The sequence below is a fragment of the Orbicella franksi genome, chromosome 11, assembly GCF_964199315.1.
Source record: "Orbicella franksi chromosome 11, jaOrbFran1.1, whole genome shotgun sequence".
Classification (NCBI taxonomy): Eukaryota; Metazoa; Cnidaria; class Anthozoa; order Scleractinia; family Merulinidae; genus Orbicella; species Orbicella franksi.
This window is the reverse complement of record NC_138155.1, coordinates 18,967,428-18,988,299: the sequence shown is the minus strand read 5'-3', so window position 1 is coordinate 18,988,299 and position 20,872 is coordinate 18,967,428. Positions and strand designations below refer to the sequence as shown.

Here is a 20,872-nt window from a genome sequence, read left to right as displayed (position 1 = left end):
CAGGATGCAATATCCATTCAGCTTTGACAATTAAGCCACCAGATACCACTATGCAAAGACATGAGATTTTCCTGATTTTGCTTCTGCCATGTTTTACTGTGCTGTTTGATTTTGCTATTGATTATAAAAGTGTGAATGTCGTGTATGTACGTTGTAGTGAAGTGCATGTAGTCATCTACATGTAGCTTAACTAAACTTTTTTTCCTTTTTTGCAGCCATTTCCTTGACCATGGCGATGGCCAACCTCTTGCTACTTTGGCCACCACTCAAAAATTTATTTCCTTTATGGCTTTATATTTCTTTACTTTTTTACTATTTTCAGTTAGTAAACACTTTACCTATAAATTGTATCTAAAATGCCCTGTGAATGAAAATTCATAGAATTCAAAGAATTGCCTGGATTAAATTAAATTGAGAAAAAAAAACCAGGTCCCATTGCCTGGGGCAAGTAAATTTTGTTCTGGAGCAAGTTAAAATGGAAGTTTGGTGGTATGGTGTGCAAGTGAAGTTAGCCTCAGCCAGAAGTCTTGTTCGTGATAATTTCCAATCACTGAAAATAGTTTCAAAACTTAAGATTGCAAGAAGAGCTAAACGATGAGTTGTGCGTAGAAAAATTGCATCATGGGATACTATTCAATCGTAGTCTTAGTTGAAAGCATGGATTAATTTAGTTGATACAGGCATGAACATTGTGTGCCTATTGGGCAAGTAATAGTTTAATGGGGGTAAATGAAAACTGGAATGTACAGGCCCAAAACACGTGAAATAACTCTGAACTAAAATGACGAGGTTAAATAAGAGTAAATTCTCTTTAGCGATGGCTCAAAAAGATCCATTAAGGGGCCCTTAAAGCATTCCAAACCCTGGCAAAAGAGGGTCCTTGACCTTTGAAATCTATGTGGAAGGCAGTTAAGCAGTTGTGGCTGGTGGGGGGGGGGGGGGGGGGGCTGGCTCAAAATATCATGCTGTCTGCCAGGTGTGTGTGTATTTTTTATTTTTTATTTTTTGGAATAACCACCTGGAAGTTTAGACAGCTTACTAAACTTAATAAATATGAAACTTTACCAGTTACAAGGTTCTGCATCTTTTCCACAAGAACATCACAAGATCCCTGCCAGCTGTACTTCTCCAAATACTTTTTGCGAAGATAATCAGACTCTTCAAGTCGAACACCCCTGCCCCTTCCACGGACATCCTTGATTCTGCAGGCCCAGTCTTTAGGATCCTTTGAATTTACTACACAGTTTGAGCCAGTAGGCACTCTCCTCAGAGCTTCTCCGAGGCCTGAGTTACTGCTTACTAGTACTGGCAGACCAGCAGATAATGCCTCAAGGCCTTTCAATCCAAAGCCCTCACTCCTTGATGGCATGATTGCCAGATCAACCATGCAGAATAATCTGGCTAGTGTTTCTCTGCTTTCGTTAAAACTGTGAATAGTTAGTTGACTGCTGTCAATTCCATGCTTGAGAAGCTTTTCCTCTAGTTCATCTCTTTTTTCTCTTGGTGCACAGACCAAATTTAGTTGGTAGGATTTGTCTTCCAACTGGGCAATTGCTTCAGCAGCAAGGTCATATCCTTTCAGATTAAAATCTTCACTATCCCCACTCCCAATAACTAGAACACAAAATGAAAACTTTTTTTCTTCAGTGGCTTGCTTCACATCCTTAAATTCAGTGAAAATACTTGGGGTGAGATCAATGATATCCTGGTGTTTTGTACTAGAGCAAAGAAATCGCCTGTAAGTATCTGCCAGCTTTGGTCCCACTGCTACAACTTGATCTGCCAACTCACAAAGTTCTATCTCTGTTTGCTGCGTCTTCTCACCTCTGGGAGCGGTATGAACAATTTGAATCCACTTACAGTAATGATTCCGTTGTATGAGTTGTATTTGTCGACCAAGATGTACTCCATGTCCAATAATACAGTCCACGGCATGGTCTGGTGGTATGTTGGTCAGCCAATCAACTGGATGAACACCTGCCATTTTCTCTGCTTCAATGAGCTGCACCTTGTGATTAGCAGCAATTCTCTTGTCATATTCACTGCACTGAGGGAGAAACACACTAACTCGCACACTGGGATGTTTAGCCAACTGTATTGCTAGTTCTCTGTTGACAGTTGACAAGTCTCCATCGATTGACGACCTCCATTCACTACCTAACAGGGTAACCAATAATGGGGTCCTTTCCACCCCTTTCTGGCCTTCCTGCGATGTAGAGGCTACATGTATGCTGAGATTGGAGAGCCCCTAAAACAAGAGCGAATGGACATTTCCCTTTGAACGTTGAATTAACTTTAATTAGTTTAAAATAGCAGAATCCCTGATAGCCCAGATAATTCCCCCACTTTCATTGGCTAGCATTGAATGGAACTTGAGAACGAAAGTAACACATTATTTTGTGCATAATACATTATATATAATCACCTTTTGCAAGGCTGTTTGTTCATGATCATTTTTAGCATTGCAAGTCATCACAATTACTGTATAACAAAGTAACAAAAACGTGGCTGTTTTTTTGCCTTTAAAGGCAGCTGTGCCAAAAAGCAAAGAGAACAGGACTTTTTGAGCAAAGTGATTAACTTAAATCCAACTTTCTCAAGTAAAGTTCTACAGAAGTAGCTGCTTAGGCAACAGCATGTACAAGAATGCCCGGCCCAGAAAATTAATAATAATAGGCCCTTCTCAGCTAAGCCATCACGTGACCTACTTTTCATAAAATTATGGGCTATAACTTAACGAATGCCAGAAATGGAAAAAGCATGTCGAAAATATCAAAATGGCCAAGTTTGAGGCCCCCATCATCAGAGAATGAGATTTTTTGACGGTCTGAATTTTTGAAAGAATAAGAAGATTCGTATGCAAAAAGTTGTTAGAGAACAACACCTTGCTCTCCAGCAACATTTTCTATACAAATCCTCTAAATTTTCCGAAAATTCAAACTGTGGTATAAACTTACTCGTTAATTCCTGGGGCCTCAAACTTGGCCATTTTGGTATTTTCGATGCGCTCTTTTCATTTCTGGCATTCTTTAAGTTGTAGCCAATAATACAAAATTTTTTTAGGAAAAATTTGGTCACGTGACCCCAGCTGCAAAGGGCCTATTCAATGCAAAGATCCAAATTCTTAGACAGACTACTGAAATCATATTATTAAGGAAATGAACCACAAAGCAGCAATAAAAGTATTATTGCTTGTATTACACAAACTGACGAAAACAGATCAATTAGTGTTTTTCAATAAAATATTTAATATTATTAGCTGATCACTGGTTTATACTCATTTCTTTTGATTCTTAATCAGTTTCTTAGATTAAGTAAAAGAAAAAGCTTTTCATTATTAGGGACGGTGCCTACTAAATACAAAGGTTTCTGCGCCAGGTTAAGACCACGGGGAAAAAGTAGATCTTTGCAACGGCTATTGGAATCCACAAAGAAAAATGGGGGTAGCCACGCATTTTTTCGAGAATCTCAACAAAAATGCTGACATCAGCATTTTTCTGAAAAAAGAAGGAAAGGATATTTCTTCACAGATTTCCTTAGAATTCGCCTTTACATACAGAAAAGCAAACACACTTATAAAGATCTTAAAACTACATGGTAAATGGCAGCATAAAAAACCATTTTTGGTATGTTTTTGTCAACAAAAACGTTGACACAGCGCTTTTAGCGTCTCCGATAACCTTCCTCTGGCTCAAGTAAAACACAGTCTAAATACCTTTTGCTCACAACCAAAAACTAATCACATGTTGCATAGGCTTGCCACTTCCATTTCATAACATTAAATGCAGCGGTAACCACGCGTTTTTTAAAGTTATTGATCCTTCTTGAAAACTTTAACAGTACCCATTGCATTTTTTGCTGTCACCTCCCCAGTAGGTAAAACACTTACGTATCTCGCACTCGTTTTGCGCGCGCACTACGCCATCTGCAGGTTCATGTTTACAGTTGGATTTCAGTATGATTTTGGACCGATAACGGCTAGGTTTTCATCTGGAAGACGTTAACAGTTAGTGGTTAGCGATACGCTGCTATTCCTGGTGTCTCTGGTTTAAGTGCAGGTTCATTAAACTTGATTTGGTCACAGTAGCGCGCATGACGCTTAACTATGCCTTGCGTGATGGGCAGAACGTGTGGGCAATAACAAAAGTAGGCACCGTCCTTAAGTAAAAAAAAAAGTATCCACAGTCAAGAACACTGAAAATGTCACTCAAATCCAATTAAATTAATATGATTTTACCGCTGGTGGTCTTGACATCACAGGAAGCCTTGAACACTCGAAGTCGTGAACACAGGAAGTCTTGAACACTGAAAGTTCAGAAAAATAAAAAATCAGATCCAAACAGTCAAGCAGGGAAATACACTATACCTGAGCCTGACTAGACTTGCCCACTTCTCAGGATGTGAAAGCAGGGCTCAGAGAGCAACAAATGTCTGCGACGCTCAGAACTTGAGTACGAGGAACATGAGGTAGAGCAGCTCAATCACAAAGGACTTTGAGGAAGTCTAATAATAATAATAATAATAATAATAATAATAATAATAATAATAAAAGCAATCTTTAAAGAGGAAGCGCCCGTCACGTAAATACGTGGTTTTCAGGGAGGTCCTCTATAAAAATAAAAAGTATTAAAATCTAAAATAAGAAATACAAACATCACAGATCTAAAATATAAAATATACAATAATTAAAACTACTAAAACTACCAAAACTACCTACTGTCCTAAAAAACTAATTACAAGTAATTATCTATTAACAATACGTCGTACATCTAAAAATATTTTTTTAAAAATGCTTATCCATTAAGAACCTTATAAGGTTTTTCTTAAAAATTGTGCATGGCATTGGCTTTCTTAAAAATACTGGGAGAGACATCCAGTCATTTGTAAAACGGAAGTAGGACACTCTCTTTCCGCATTCCGTTTTAGGTTTAAGTCTAATCCCTGACAAACATTCCGTGAAGACAGAGTTAGTCAAGAGCAAAGTAAACTTCAAGCCAATGATTTCAAAAAAGAAGTATTCTACATGTAAATCTGAACTACAATGGCAGTCAGGAAGCGCACAGAGTACTATGATTGTGCTCCACGCGTGGGACACGCAAGCATGCAAGATATAACAGAAACTGCTAACTGCATTGATAACAAATTAACTATAACGCAAACAAATTTTCTAAAGTCAACTGTCAGATATTCATTCTCACTAAAGTCTTTTCAACAAACCCTTTGCATGATACTACAGCATTCTATTAACAATTCACTCTCTAACTGCATGAATAAAACAAGACAAATCTCGCAGTAAATGGGACTATGGACACTGGGTGCTCCCTGGGATAGCAACGATAGTGGGTGGTAGGGACACACCCTGGAAAGGTAATTGGGTGCCAAGCGGACACACCCTGCAAACTAAGTAGGGCGGTTAATGGACTCAAACCCCAAAGCACAAACACAAAGTGGGGCGGTTAGCTGACACAAAACCCAAAGCAGAAATTTGCACGGTTGGAAGACACACCCAGAGATAATGAATGAGGGCAGAAACCCTTGGACGGTTAGCGGACACATCCAGTGAATGAATTGGGGTGATAGCAAACTCACCCAGAGAACGAAGCCCCCTAACCTAGCTGCTTAAGGTAGCTAAAACTAAGATGGGGTAAGGGAACCACCCAGCCTAACGCAGGCGATAGCTAAGTAGAAGGTGTGCAAGCACCCAGGCCAGTAGTCCAAGTTTATTTATTGGGAGGGTTGAGGAGGGACAGGAAAATAAGTAAGGTGCTTAGCGTGCTACTAGTTCAAAGACTGGTGTAGCATAACATATTCGTGAGTACTGTTTGTTGATACCAGATTTGCCACAGATGGTAGAACTGATAACATAGGATGAACATACAATAGTTAACGGATAGGAATAATAATATTGACATGAGCCATTGTTGATAAAGATACCAATTCAGTGTAGCTAATAGTGCCCATTGCTCAGGATGTCAAGTTCCTTGGCATGGTCATATGCACTTACACAATAAAGAAATAGCATCTATTTGGCTGGGAAATATTGATGGACTATAATACTTAAAGCTCTTGTGGTTAACCATACTTTACAAGTAAAGTGAAGCTAGATTTCCGTCATACATTTGCTCCCGAATGAAAATTTGTGGCCTGTCTGAGCCAGATTATGGCCTGATACGGGCCATAATGCTATTTTTGTGGCGAGAACTGAGCGAGACAAAGTGAAACCAGGATTTTGTCTCTCTAGTATGACTGGACGAGACATTTGTCTGCCGTGTTTATTGCCGATAATGTCTTGACCTACCGCAATAGAGTAAAAACCGAATTTATTCGATTACGTCGCAGTACCGAGACATTTGCCAAGCTGTGTTATCGTTGTAATTCTGGTTGAATTCGTTTTACAAGGACGTAAAATTCGGATTTGAGATTTGTCAGGTCTTGTTATCGGCCATAATCTTGCTGATCGGCATGACACCTAGTACCATAGAAGTATGCTAAATGCAAAAACTAAAATATAACAGGATCGTTCTTTTGCATCAAAATATTCATTTCAACAAGCTTATTCTCTCCCAGGTTGCATTTTTGTTCAGTTTTCAGCTTTCGCTAGAGGTTCTGCAGTGTTTACATTGCGTGCGACGAAAAACGCCAAGATATGTCATGCGATAGAGTCTAAAAGTACTTACGATTGACCACGAGTGACCACGACAGACCACGAGTGACCAGGGGGTGAGATTCCGTCAAAAAATGTCAGTGATGTTATCATGACGTCATTACGAAGTAATTGTGAGGTCACTTTATTAAATAATGAACAAACCAGTGACCAGACTTAGGCTATTTACTGGTGTGGTAATCAAAGTTGAGAGCACAGCCTGTGTGTTCACAATTCGATTTTTCCCTTTACAAATATTGGCTGTTGACCTTCTGTTTTTTCATGCTTCATGTGATCTTTTTCCAGTTGTGAGAGGTATAAAGAAAATTCGAGCGATTTTATTAAACGAAGTGGGGCTCAAAACTTCACTCGCAGACTTTGCCTGTTTTGTTTGATCAAATAACAGATAACGATCTACACGTGGGGTTGAACTACTAATGAATGCATTAAACTTGTCAAACTATAAACTTTGTAAGGAACTATAAACTTTCAGGAAAAGCATTTCTTTAAGATTTGTTTCCGAAACTGAACGTTCAATTTCAGAACGCCAAAAGTTATAGTAAATAAATCTTGAGAAAATAACGTTTCGGCCTGCCGATCTGGCAGACGGCGCGTCGCTGTCAATTTTACCTTGCGTTTGTATTTGTTTAAATTGCGCGAATTTACGTCTTGTTTTCACAATTGAAGATTGTTAACCTGGGAACGAATAAACCATTCTGACCACAAATGACGACCTTTTGGCAAGCTACACAATTCGGGGGTAAGTTAGTTTTCTGACAACAAATCACGGCCATTTGCCTAGCTACAACTCGCAATATTTATTTTTCAACTTGTTTTTTATTTATTTTCATATTTTGGGTTTTCTTTTCAGTCTATGACATGCAATCTGAAATCCATAGCCCACATACCACGATTTTATACATCTCCTGGGGGGAGGACATAGAGGAGGACATAAAGGAGACATAGGGAAAGACATAGAGGAGGCACCTCCTTTACACTGAGTCATCGCTAAAAATTATCGGACGTGTTCTAGTTACACTAGTTGCGTTCACGTGGTGTAACGCAATTCTTGTCCAGTCTGTACGAGATTTTCCACCTAGTTTTGTAGGTTACCAGACGTCGTATTTTCTGGCCAGAATGGTTTATGTTATTCGATCAAACAAAGTATGCGAAGTCCGCGCGCAGTTTTGAGCGTTAGTTGGGTCAATACAATCGGGTGAATTTTTCTTTACTTTCACAACAAAAAATGCAGCCAATATTTAAAAAGGAAAAAAAAATCGAATCGTGAAGCACGGCCACTGCTCTAATCTTTGATTACTACACCAGTAAATATGAAATAGCCTCAGTTAGGTGGCAAGGTCATTACTTAATGATATGACCTCACAATGACTTCTTAATGACGTCATAATAACGTCACTGACATTTTTTGATGTAACATAGCTCGTCGTCACTCCTGGTCACTCCTGGTCACTCCTGGTCATTCGTGGTCATTCATGGTCATTCGTTGTCACTCGTGGTCACTCGTGGTCACTCGTGGTCACTCGTGGTCACTCGTGGTCACTCGTGGTCATTCGTGGTCATTCGTGGTCATTCGTTGGTCACTCATGGTCACTCGTGGTCTCTCGTGAGAAGTCTGCGTCTGCTCCTACGTACCGTGCAATGTGCTTCAAATTTCCTGCAATGTACCCCCAAAGAACTCCTTGGCAGTTTTGTCTAGGTAGTTTCCACTACAAAATTTACCACTTAACTGTTTTGGGTGTTAATACTAGTGACGACCAGTGAATGAGTAAAAACAGTTTCACTATTTCGTGGCAACGAAATCTGATCGTTAAGTCATTTGAGATAATACCGATTGTTCAATTTGATTGGTCCGCTCTGAATAAACATGTCTAGTTTTGCGCCCGTTGACATCAAAAAATAAGAACTTGACCGTTTATTTAAAAGCCGGAAAATCTTATTGTGTCTTCATGTGCTGTATTTGTGTCGAGAAAAGATCAACTCCTTCGAAATTCTCCCGATTTGCTGGAGACAATCTTCTTCGGTATCTGTGCAGCTTAGGATGCGTTCCTTTGGAGTGATCTGGATCAGGATCAGTGTGATCCAAGATCCTTTGATGCACTATGATCCAGACAGATCTTGGATCACTGGTCCTGATCCAGATCACCCCAAAGGAACGCACCCTTAATTTCAGTCTTGCGTCATGTGTAACGGCGGCGTCTTTGTACAGAAAGGGTTTCGATGTTCTCCAAGAGATAATTTTTAAAATGAAGGTGGGCTTATAACTTTAGCTAGATCATTGTCACAAGTAGATCAGCACACCGAAAATTTTGATTAATATATACGAATTGCTGCATGTATAAATGACTACCAAGTAGAACTCTACTTCGATCGGTTGAGACTTGTATTTTGCTTTTTGTTAATTTCAGTTGGTTACAGAACATGCCACTGAATCGACGAGTAACTATTCAAAGTTTCCATTTTGATTTAACCAAAACTTGAAATTGTAGACATAAACAACTAAATAAATGAGGCCTATTTACTGTTATTACGATGTTTGGTAGTTGTATGTAGTCGTATTGTAACGCCTTCTCAGTCGTTTTGATTACGTGACGCATCCTGTCATGCCTTAGTTTGAGATACGGGACCTTTAGTGGACTTCTCCTCGTGCGAAGGAGAACGTTTTGAAACGCTACCTAGTGTTTTGTAGCTTCGCTACCTGGTTTTGTTTTAGCTTCACCCGAAGCCACTTATGAGTATGGTTCATTACAGTCTTTGACACTCTTGAACCCGGATGATTTGTAAGCCTCAAGTCATCACAACATCGTTACTCACTGAATAAACGGATTGGGTTGTTAGACGTGTGACTCGTACTACTGCGTTCTTGCGCCCCGTTTCAAACCAACAGGCATGTCCTACAGTCAAAGGCTTGTGAACAGTCGAAAGAAACTCGCCAATCATGGAATCAAAAGAACACGAAGATAAGTTCGAAGACACCGGAATTGGGTCAACTTTCGCTTCAAAGCAAGAGGAATGTGTCGCCGATATCACCGATCAAGACAAAGCTAAAGGAACCTCAGAATCAACACCGAAAGAGGCTGCCGCCTGGATAGGAACAGAGGTTAGTCCTTTTGCTATTATTTCACCTGAAGAACCTTCGTTAGATCTAAGAGAGGTCGAAATTTTGCCAAGTAATGATACAATCCTTAAGCACGATGCTGATAAAGCTAGACCCAGGACCCTCACGTCCAAAGGCAGAAAATATCAATGCGAACTGAAGAAAAAGGCCGCGCTAGCCTATGATCGCGACCTACGAGTAAAGTTAAGAAGTCTTGAAGGGTTTATTGGTGATTGTAAAAAGCCAGATGAAATTAGAATGGAAATTGCAGATAGGGCTAAGGAAGTAGATGCAGTCGTACAATCTTTTGATGATTGGATAGACCTATCAGTTGGCACTAGTGAACGTCAGCGAGCTGCAAACAAAGTGACCGATTTGTATGACACCTGGAAAATAATTCACACTACTGCTGTGCAAGAAATTAAAAGACTCGAAGACGACACTAAATCTGTTTACTCACGAAAGTCACACCGTTCACGAACCTCTACTAAATCGGGATCGAGCAAAAGTTCATGTAGAGAGACACTAATTACCTGTCGAGCCAGACGAGCTGCCCTGCAAGATAAGCTTAAGTTCTCAACTGTCATTGCAGAACAAGAAACTGGAACAGTCAAAGATACAAAAGGAACTCGAAGAAATCTCAGCCCAAGAAGCTGTTTACAAAAGAGCGATGGATGAAGAGAATGAACTTGACGAGGAACAGCAACCCTTTCTGTCTACTGCACTACACAATCCAATTGATGCCTTTCTTAACAGCGAAGAAGAATCCGGGTTGATCTCCACACCAGAAGCTCCCATGTTCACATCTTCTACTTAACAAGCATCTGTAGCGAACGATGTATTAGTCACATCTTCACCGCCTACTCCATTTGTCGGGCCGCCTTCTCGAGCGGCATTTCCAACTCTATAGAGCACACCGCCGTAAGTGCTACCAGTACCATCAGTTCAAGAATCTCAGAGAACCGTGCACCCATTTGCACCAGTCTATACTAAAACCAGCTTTAGCATTGGAGTTCAGAATCCCCCAATCATCCCAACAGCCTCCGCCACACAGCCAGGGTACCACTCTCCTACACCAAAGGGCTTCTGTGGGAATGCTCCAGCCTTCATTCTGTCACGTGCAACCCCCACTTCTTAGTACCACAAAGTTACTCTGCCCAACTTACAGATGCACTCGCGAAGATTAGCCAGTTGCAGCGACTACCGCATGCGACGTCTGATGTTTTTGAAGGCAATGACGTGACAAAACCAAATTCTTCTTGTGGGAGAATGCCTTTGAGAGCTTAATTGATTCTGCACCTGTGACAGCTAGACAGAAGTTGCATCTCTTGTACCAATACTTGGACGGCAAAGCCAAAAGAGTCGTGGAACAACTCCAATACCTAGTACAAGACCCAGAAGGTGCATACCAGGAAGCACGCAAAATCCTCAAGGAACGCCTTGGTAATCCTGCAATAATCAGCACCAACTTCGAAAAAAAGTAGAGAACTTGGCCAAAGGCTGGACCAAACGATACAACTGGTTTAGAAGAATTCAGTGATTTCTTGCAACAAGTGAAAATTGCAAGCAAACATATTGAAAGTCTCAAAGTTCTCAATTATGCTTCACAAATTCAAGTTCTAGTGGAAACGCTACCCACATGGTTCAAAGCAAAGTGGTCCGATAAAGTGTTAAAGCTTCAGACGAAAAAGGGCAAGGATGCCTTTCCGTCTTTCGAATAGTTCGCGGAAGAAGTACGCTACCATGCAGAAAGGACAAACATCCCGCAAATTCTGCAAAGTCCAGGAACAAATGGTGGAATGACAGCCGATCGAGGCAAGTTTGCTGGTCGCAATTCTCAACGTCACCGTAATTCGAATGTCACTTTGACATTTGCATCACCTCCAAACAATGATACCGGTATTGAACTAAAGCCTCCCAACGAAGAGTCGCAAGTGGCAGCAACTCAAGCTCAGCAATCAAGCCCAACCCCTCCACCTGCCTCTGGAACATACTGCTTTTATCACAAGATGAAATCCCATGGAATGAATGACTGGGAGCAGTTCCAAAGGCTTAGCTATGAAGGGCGTAAAGATTTCTTGATGAAGAACAGGATCTGCCTTAAGTGTGTCAGCTCTAACAAACACGTCTCCGAAGACTGCAACAGAGACAAGCTAGAGTGCACGATCTGTCAGCAGAAACATGCCACAATACTGCATGACCCGACCAGACACGAAAAGAAAGACACTAGCCAAGTCAAGTCTGCCTGTTCTCAAGTTTGTGGACGAAGTCAGCCAGCACGCTCCTGTGCACGAATGGTGCTTCTTGAAGTTTTCCACCGAGACAATTCCTCAGTAAAGGTACCCACTCATGCAGCACTGAACGACCAGTCGACGAACGTTTTTGTTCCAGATTCCCTGCTCGAACAACTGGGAGTAGAGAGTCAAGAAGTGAACCTGGGACTAAATACGGTTTGCACATCCAGGACATTGACAATCTACACAAGTCTATTAAGGTGCCATTCGCATATTCACAAAAGAAAATTCCAGCCAGTCAAGAAGACATTGCAACACCAGAAATAGCCAGGTCTTGGAAACATTTAGAAGAGATGGCCCATCACATCCATTATAAGAGATAGAATTGTTAATTGGCCGTAATATTCCATCTGCCTTCCAGCCTCGGCGCATCATCTACAGCCGAGATAACGAGCCTTGGGCCGAAGAGTATAAGTTTGGCTGGACAGTCATTGGCCCTGTGTGCCTAGACAACAAAGAAGACAGTACGCACTGTGCAACCGTTAACCAACAACAACGACAACAACAACAACAACAACCGTTTTATTTTGCATAATACATAGAATATCATTCAGCAAAAGAATACATTAAACTTAAATAAGCAAAAAATCTACTCAAAATAGTAAAACCTAAACGAGCTGAGTAGTTACAAAAAAATAGTAAAAACAAAACGAGCTGAGTAGTTACTGAGAAGTTACACGAAAGCCATCGGAACCACTTCAATGTCCCAACAAGCAACAGTGCCAAAGATGATTCCGTAGTCTCCTTCGCCACAAGACACTATGTCAAAGATATAACTTCACCCCAGCATGGCAGAGAAATGATGCAGTTGGACTACAGTGAACTTCACCACACCCGAAACATTTCAGGCATCGAGAAGAGTGAGTCCGTGGAGGACAAACGTTTCCGAGACATTCTTACTGCCAACATTCACAGAAATGAAAGGGGAAATTGGGAGATGCCACTGCCATTCAAAAGAGATGACGTGACTTTTCCGAACAACCGTGAACAATGTCTGAAAAGGCTACTTGGCATAAAACAGAAGCTCCTTAAAAATGGCAAGACACTAGTAAGACCGTTACACCGAATTCATGCAGAAGATCTTCGTCAAGAACCACCTGAGGAACTGAGGACCAATGCCGGGAAAGTCTGGTACCTCCCACATTTTGACATTATCACCCTAAGAAACCAGACCAAATTCGAATAGTCTTCGATTGCAGTGCCATTTACCAAGATCAGTCTCTCAACAGACACCACTTACACAGACCTGATATGATGGATGGTCTGATCGTTGTACTCTCGCCGTTTCGAAAAGAGGAAACAGTAGTAACATGCGACATTGAACAGATGTTTCATAGTTTTCACGTCAACCCCGACTACAGAGACTTTCTGAGATTTCTGTAGTTTAAAGATAACGATCTGAATGGCAAAATTTGTGAATATCGCATGAACGTCTATCTGTTTGGGGCTGTCTCTTCGCCGGGCGTTGCCAACTTTGGCCTCAGATCAACCGCTGAAAGTGGTCAAGAGCAGTTTGGCCAAGAAGCTGCAAACTTTCTACAGAACGACTTTTATGTAGACGATGGATGTATGCAGCCGTCAATTTGCGCCAACACAAATTTGCTAGTAACAGTAAAGTCGTGCTGGAAGCCATGCCTGTTGAAGATCGCTCCAAAGACTTAAAGGATCTGGATCTTCGTCATGATGTCTTACCTGTCCAGCGTTCTCTGGGTGCCTATTGGTGCATCGAATCGACACCATCAACTTTCCAATAGAGCTTAAAGACAAGCCCCTTACTTGTCGGGGAATTCTTTCAACTGTCTGTTCCGTGTACGACCAGTTAGGCACTGTAGCGCCAGTCATCTTAGTTGGAAAACAGTTGCTTCAAGAACTGTGCCGTGATGGCATTAAATGGGATGACCGCGTACCAAGCCACATCCATTTACAATGGGAGAAATGGAGATCAGACTTACCACTCCTGGAGGGAACTACGATTACAAAATGTGTCAAGCCTCCTGGTTTCGGTAAGCCAGTTGTAATCGAGGTGCACAGTTTCTCTGATGCCAGTGATGTAGGCCTTGCCCAAGTAACCTAGCTACGCCTTGCAAACAACTCGAACCAAGTATATGTCAGTTTCCTAATGGGTAAAGCTCCAGTCGCACCATTGAAGCCAATGTCAACTCCACGTCGTGAACTTACTGCGTCAGTAATTTAGTCAACGTGGCCTCCATGCTCAGCAGAGAGCTCAGCTACAAAGATCCAGTAGAATTATTTTACACCGACTCCTCCGTTGTTCTTAGTTACATTCACAATGAAGCAAAGCGTTTCTATAATTATGTCGGAAACCGTGTACACCACATCCATGACAGTTTAAAACCACAGCGCGCAGTGGCACTATGTCGCCAGCATAGACAACCCAGCTGACGTTGCCTCACGAGGAAGGACCGCCGAACGACTCTCGGAACATGAACTGTGGTTTAAAGGCCCAAACTTCTTGTGAAAGAACAATGTGATAGTTGTGAACACGAACCCAGTTCCTGATCTGAATCCCGAAGATGAAGAAGTGAAGAGAGTCAAAGCGGCCGTCCTCATCTCGAACCAAGTCATGCCCAATTGCACAGAAGCGAAATGTTTTCCAGAATTCCTAGAGTTAGAACGCTTTAATCATTCATCGTCCCTTGGTCGCCTGAAAAGAAGCATCGTGCATTCTCAGAGAATGATTGAAAAGAACCGTCCCAACAAACAGCGAAATTCAAGACCTGTTTCTGGTGCCCCTACTGTTGAAGAAATGTGCTCAGCAGAAGAAGCAATCATCAAGTCAGTACAGTATTGGCACTTTGCCAAGGAGATTCATTGACAAGTACTCCAGAACATCAGCAGCAAAGATCGCATGTTCCAGAACCGCCAGAGTGCCCACAACAGAAATAAAAAGCTGAAGCAGACTAGCTCGCTCTTTAGACTTGACCCATTTCTCGATGAAAAGGGAATGCTCAGAGTAGAAGGCCGACTCCAGAAAGCCGCCTTAGCTTTTGAAGTAAAGCACTCCAATGTTATGCCTAAGAAGAGTCATGTAACCGAACTTCTGATCAGACAGTATCACGGTCAAAAAATACATCATCAAGGCTGTGGCATGACCCACAACGCACTCAGACAAGCCGGTTGTTGGATTATAAACGGACCCTCCTCTGTTTCCCGCCATCTCTAAAAGTGTACCATCTGTCGCAGGCTCCGAGGACCTGCTCAAGGTCAAAAGATGGCGAACCTCCCCGAAGAACGTATTACTCCCACCCCACCTTTCACATACTCTGGTATGGACGTTTTTGACCCTTGGCACATTAATGAGGGCCGGAAAGAACTCAAGCGCTGGGGTCTAATTTTCACCTGTCTTTGTTCCCGGGCTATACACTTGGAGACCTTAAACTCAATAGAGACGGATGCTTTTATTAACACGCTCAGGCGATTCATCAACCGAAGAGGCGAAGTCCGTGAATTGAGATGTGATCATGGGACGAACTTTGTAGGAGGAAAAAATTAGCTCAACGCTGCTTTGAGAGAAGTAAACACTGATTCTGTTAAGAACTTCCTCGTAACCCAAGATTGCGACCTGATCGAATTCAAGATGAACGTGCCGTCGGCATTCCACATGGGTGGCATACCGCAGCGACTTATTCGTACCATGCGTTCACTCCTCTCTGGTCTTCTGGAAGACCACGCCCAGCAACTTGATGATGAATCACTTCAAACTCTGTTCACCGAAGCAGAAAACATCGTGAATAACCATCCCCTTACCATCAACAACTTATCAGATCCACAGGCACCTAAGGCAATCACACCAAATCACCAGCTTACTCTTAAAGCGAAGGTAGTTTTACCCCCTCCGGCTAATTTCTCGCGACCAGACCTTTACTCAAGAAGAAGATGGCGCAGGATTCAGAACCTGTCAGATCAATTTTGGCGCCGCTGGCAACAAGAGTACTGTCTGCTACAACAGAAACGTCAGAAATGGCATAACGTTAGCCCCGACAGTCAAGTTGGTGATATTGTCCTCATTCGTGATGAATCCTGTCCTAGGAACCAATGGCCTCTGGCCAGAGTGACGGAAGTCTATCCCAGTGAAGACAGACTTGTTCGGAAGGTCCTCCTCTTCGTCACCCAGTCTGGAAAAAAGAACTTTTCTAAAAGACCCATTCACAAGTTGATCCTGATTTATCGCCGAAATGAAGATGAAAGCGACAACTGATTCAGGCACCGATAAAGGAACCTTTACTCCTGGGGTACGACCCCGTCAGGGAGTCTGAACTGATTCTTCATATAGGAAAGAATAACATTGATCAAACTCTGAGAACACTTTAAGTCTTGATATTGTTTATTGTAACTTCATACATTCTTTCAATGTATGAGGGGAGCCATGTAATGCTTTCTCAGTCGTTTTGATTGCGTCACGCATCCCGTCATGCCTTAGTTTGAGATACGGGACCTTTAGTGGACTTCTCCTCATGCGAAGGAGAACGTTTTGAAACACTACCTAGTGTTTTTGTAGCTTCGCTACCTGGTTTTGTTTTAGCTTCACCCGAAGCCACTTATGAGTATGGTTCATTACAGTCCTTTACAGTTCTGAACCCGGATGATTTGTAAGCCTTAAGTCGTCACAACATCGTTACTCACTGAATAAACGGATTGGATTGTTAGACGTATGACTCGTACTACTGCGTTCTCGCCCCCCGTTTCATACCGAAAGGCGGATGCTACACATATGCAGAGGGTAAATGATTGCCGTTGTATATAGCAGAACTATAAAGAGCCTTTCATTTTCATGTTAGGCACTTAAGTGTTTATCGGCCATGACATCCGGTCTCCCTCATTAGCGTGACTATTTTATGGCCCGAATTTCGCTGGTTTCTTGCTCAGATTTTTGTCCAAATCTCAGGGCGGTACAAATGTCTCGCTCCTTTCTCGTTCATTTATCATTCAAGTTTTATCGCTCCTGTCAGCCTAATTATTGTCACGCTCTGTCTCGCTCATTAGCATGATATTTTAGGGCCAGAACCTTGCCCGTGTCTCGCTCGGAATTTTTGTACGGGAGCTGTTATTTTATTACTCTTGGTAACTCGAACCCTCGATAACTCGAGCCTCGTGCTAACTCATATCAATTTTCGTTTCCCTTCAGGTCATTTTCTATATAATTTTACCGCTGATAACTCGACCATGTCTGTCAATAGGTGACAAGTCAAAACAAACATTGTCCTGTAGTCCATTAAACATTAAATTTATTTTGAAGCAGCCGTGTGAACTTTTCCCTTTCTTTTACATTACATTAAATTTTTTTACAATACATTAAATTTGATTAAAATGTATGCTGCATGAACAGAAAAGCATTATACACCATTTTGCCTTATTTCCTGTCATTTGCTCTCAACTCCTGATAACTCAAACTCCCGATAACTCAAACCTTTTTCAATTCCCTTAAAGATTCAGGAGTCGACTGTATTCCATCGGTCACCGAATTATAAATTTGTTTTTGATTTTCACTTTGTCCCAAGATACACCCTCCGTCTTTATATATTACTGGAAGTCTAAATAACTGTTATCATTTTGTCTCGAGAACCACATTGTGTCAAGTACTTTTAGTTTGAGGGATTCTGGAAAACAAGAATCCTGCCTACCTGTACTGTCACTCAAGCAAAGCGACGATTAACTTGACACAGCTTGTGAAATAGTTTAAACAGTAACTTTAAACGTTTAGTTCGTTTCTATTCGTGTAATCTGCTATTTGTTAAATTCGAGTGATTTCCGCTCACCGGTCGTTACCGTATTTTAGTCTCGTCATTGTTTACGTCACTACTTCGGAAAATACTACACACGTTTTTCGTTCCCGCTCGCCAACTCGCTCAACATGACCGCCGTCTTTGTAACGCTGTCGAACCGAAGTGAAATATATATAGTTGAGTTCCCATCACTGTTGTATTTCCTGCTTCCACGCACAGTTATAACTAGGGATGATTAGAAATTTTAAGTTTTGGTAGTTTCGCTATAAACCTTGGTATCACCTTTTTTTTAGACTAGCCACTCGATTTATTTTAGCAAATAATGACAATCCCTTGGGCCTGGTGATTCGGTGATCTAAGACCTGGAAAATTTAAGATTGACGGCGATAAATTCAAGTGTTTCCTTATTTTGGAATTAGTTGTGGCTAACAGTAATCACCTCAATTTTCTGCATTTCCTTCCCAAATAGCGTAAAAACTACGGGACATTGATGAACATACCTAAACAAAACTGAATGCGAAATTTGGATACAGAGCATTGTTTAACACACGTGAAAAAACCGCATGCGAAATTTGGAGCGTTTTCAACAAAGTTCACGTGTGAGCAAAATACCTAACGCCTTTTTTCAGCCGAGCATCTCAGATAAACGAAGCCAGGGCCGTTGTTATGACAAACCGAGCCGATCCTTTGTTATAATACACTGAGGCGAGCCTTTTTTATAAGTCAAAGTATCGCCTCGGTTTATTGTAACAAAGGATCGGCTCGGTTTATTATTATAACAAAGCCCGGCTTTGTTTATGTGAAGGGCTCGGTGGAAGAAGACCGCTAGGTATTTTGCTCAAAAGTGACCTTTATCAAAAACGCTCCAAATTTCGCATGCAGTTTTTTTAGGTGTGTTAAACAATGTTCTGTATGCGTTTTCGCCGAACTTTGCATCGTTTTTGAGACATAACGTATGCAAAAGAAACTTGTATTTGTTGACACGTCAGCGCGCGAACGCAAAGATGTTCATTTCACTTAAATACAGCAAAATGTTGATTTCTCGCAACGCGTAACCTTACAAAAAATATGTTTCAGGTCAAAAACAGTTAAAATGTTGATTTCACGTTAAAGCGTGACCGCAAGGATGTTGATTTCACTTACAAACCAGCAAAATGCCAATTTCACGCAGCGCACAAGCTCAATGATGTTGATTTCAGGTCTAAATAGGTTATAATGTTGATTTCACGTTAAAGCGTGACAGCGAGGATGTTGATTTCACTTAGACAACAGCAAAATGGTAATTTCGCGCAACGTATGAGCTCAAAAATGTTGATTTCAGATCTAAATAGGTTACAATGTTGACTTCGCGTTAACGTGTGACGGTAAAGATGTTGATTTCACACATTCACTGTAAAAAATACAAAGTATCACACTTGCATTTTAATTTCCCCTCTTATTTATCTTTGCTTTGTTCTCTGTTGTTGTGGCAACTTTTATCATTTTTTTTTTCTGCCAACCTTTAAAATTTCATTTAATTTGGCTTCCCATTACATATGTAACTATTCCTTCACAAGCAAACGTTTGCATACCTCGTGGTGCTAAAACTAAACTAGGGTGATTGGGACAGATCGACTGTCAACATCTTTAGATATTGACCTTATATTTACCCCGCAAACGATAAATGCGTCTCAGATAAAAAGTGCATCTTAGACCTGTTATGCGCGGAAAATAAGACGCATTAAACGTGAGACGAACTAATAACAATCCTATGCGACTGGGAGACACATGAAACGGACTCATTACACTATCAGACGTTTAATTCGTTTAGGTAAATACGAGATGTATAAAACGAACGATTATATCTGAACTTTGAATCCGCTACACTGAAATCTGTGATCAGGCCACCAACAGTCCTCTAACAATTTCTTTTTTCTGTAAAACTTTTTTCTGTTACCTAAACGCCCTTAGTGTTAGACGAAAGTCGAAGATTACAACATTGTTCTTTGAGTATCCGCCGGTTTATGAACCGACGCCGGGTACATCTGAAGGAACTTCTAAGACCATGGTATAATGTAAATACAAATGAACGTGTAAATAAAAATGTAACCTTACATGGGACAAATGCAGGTAAAAATACAACGGCAAATACATGAGCAGATAAAATTCGACCGAAAGACCACAAATGCCAATTGAAATATCGAAATCAAAGACTGCAAAAACAAGCTGAAACTATTGAATGAAAATGATATCTTTTGCACATGTTGTTTTCTTTCTCAATACGGACACCCTGAACTGAGCGGACAGCAGCGCAAGTCCCATTTTTTCTTGTCCCACATTTACTGTAAAAAAACCTGTATTCAACGAACACCTTTATTAAGCGGACGCGGACACCTTAAACGCGAATTTTATGGTCATTTCTATTGTTAGAAACCTGTATCAAACGGACACTGTAAAAAGAATGCATGACTTTTTTTGTCCACGTTTTAGTAGATCGGTCATTTACTACGATTATCAGTTGAGTAAGGCGGACGAAAGTTTGGTCACCAAGTTTTAACGTAAAAATCGTGTTGTTGTCACGAGCAACTGGCTCCGTATCCATTGGCAACTTGTCGGCCTTTGACGTCAATTGACAGCAAAGCGCGCGAAATTGTAGGCGACGCGACAGGCGACCAACGGCTGTTGATATTGTTACTAACGGAAACGAGGTAAGTTGCCCGTGACAACAACACGATTTTACGTTAAAGCTTGGTGACCAAACTTTCGTCCCGCCTTACTCAACTGATAATCGTAGTAAGTTTACCAACAAACTGAGCTGCCACAGAAATGCAAATATTTTGTCCACGATTTAGTAGATCGGTAATTTAAGTTTGCCAACAAAATGAGCTGTAGCAGAAATGCAAATATTTTGTTATTCGGTTTTGTTTTTACAGAATTTTTGTTCTTGTGAAACGTTTGATTTTGTGAACGTTCACATGATTCGATCAATAAAGATACTGTTACTGTATACTTAAATCGCTTTAACTCATGCCATGTACTTGTCATTGTTTATGGAAATAAGGTATTTTATAGTTGTCAATCGTTCACGAGAATGCTA

At 41.2% G+C, this 20,872-nt stretch overlaps 2 protein-coding genes and 1 pseudogene across 3 annotated transcripts in view; 1 reads left to right on the top strand and 2 right to left on the bottom strand.

Annotated features, from left to right (window-relative positions):
* The window catches only part of LOC145503238 (uncharacterized), a 145,109-nt gene that overhangs the window by 24,075 nt on the left and 100,162 nt on the right, over positions 1-20,872 (bottom strand). The gene's annotated exons all lie outside the window — the stretch shown is intronic.
* LOC145503217 (heat shock 70 kDa protein 12A-like) overlaps positions 1-20,872 on the bottom strand; it is a 30,721-nt gene that overhangs the window by 8,505 nt on the left and 1,344 nt on the right. For both annotated transcript variants that reach the window (XM_081482682.1, XM_081482683.1), the window contains exons 2-3: positions 4,238-4,305; positions 1,066-2,248 (exon numbers count right to left, since the gene is read on the bottom strand). In XM_081482682.1, coding sequence (XP_081338808.1) covers positions 1,066-2,248; positions 4,238-4,255 — 1,201 coding nt within the window. In that variant the 5' untranslated portion in view covers positions 4,256-4,305. The remainder of the gene's footprint in view (positions 1-1,065; positions 2,249-4,237; positions 4,306-20,872) is intronic.
* On the top strand, positions 10,433-12,319 carry LOC145503347 (uncharacterized; annotated as a pseudogene).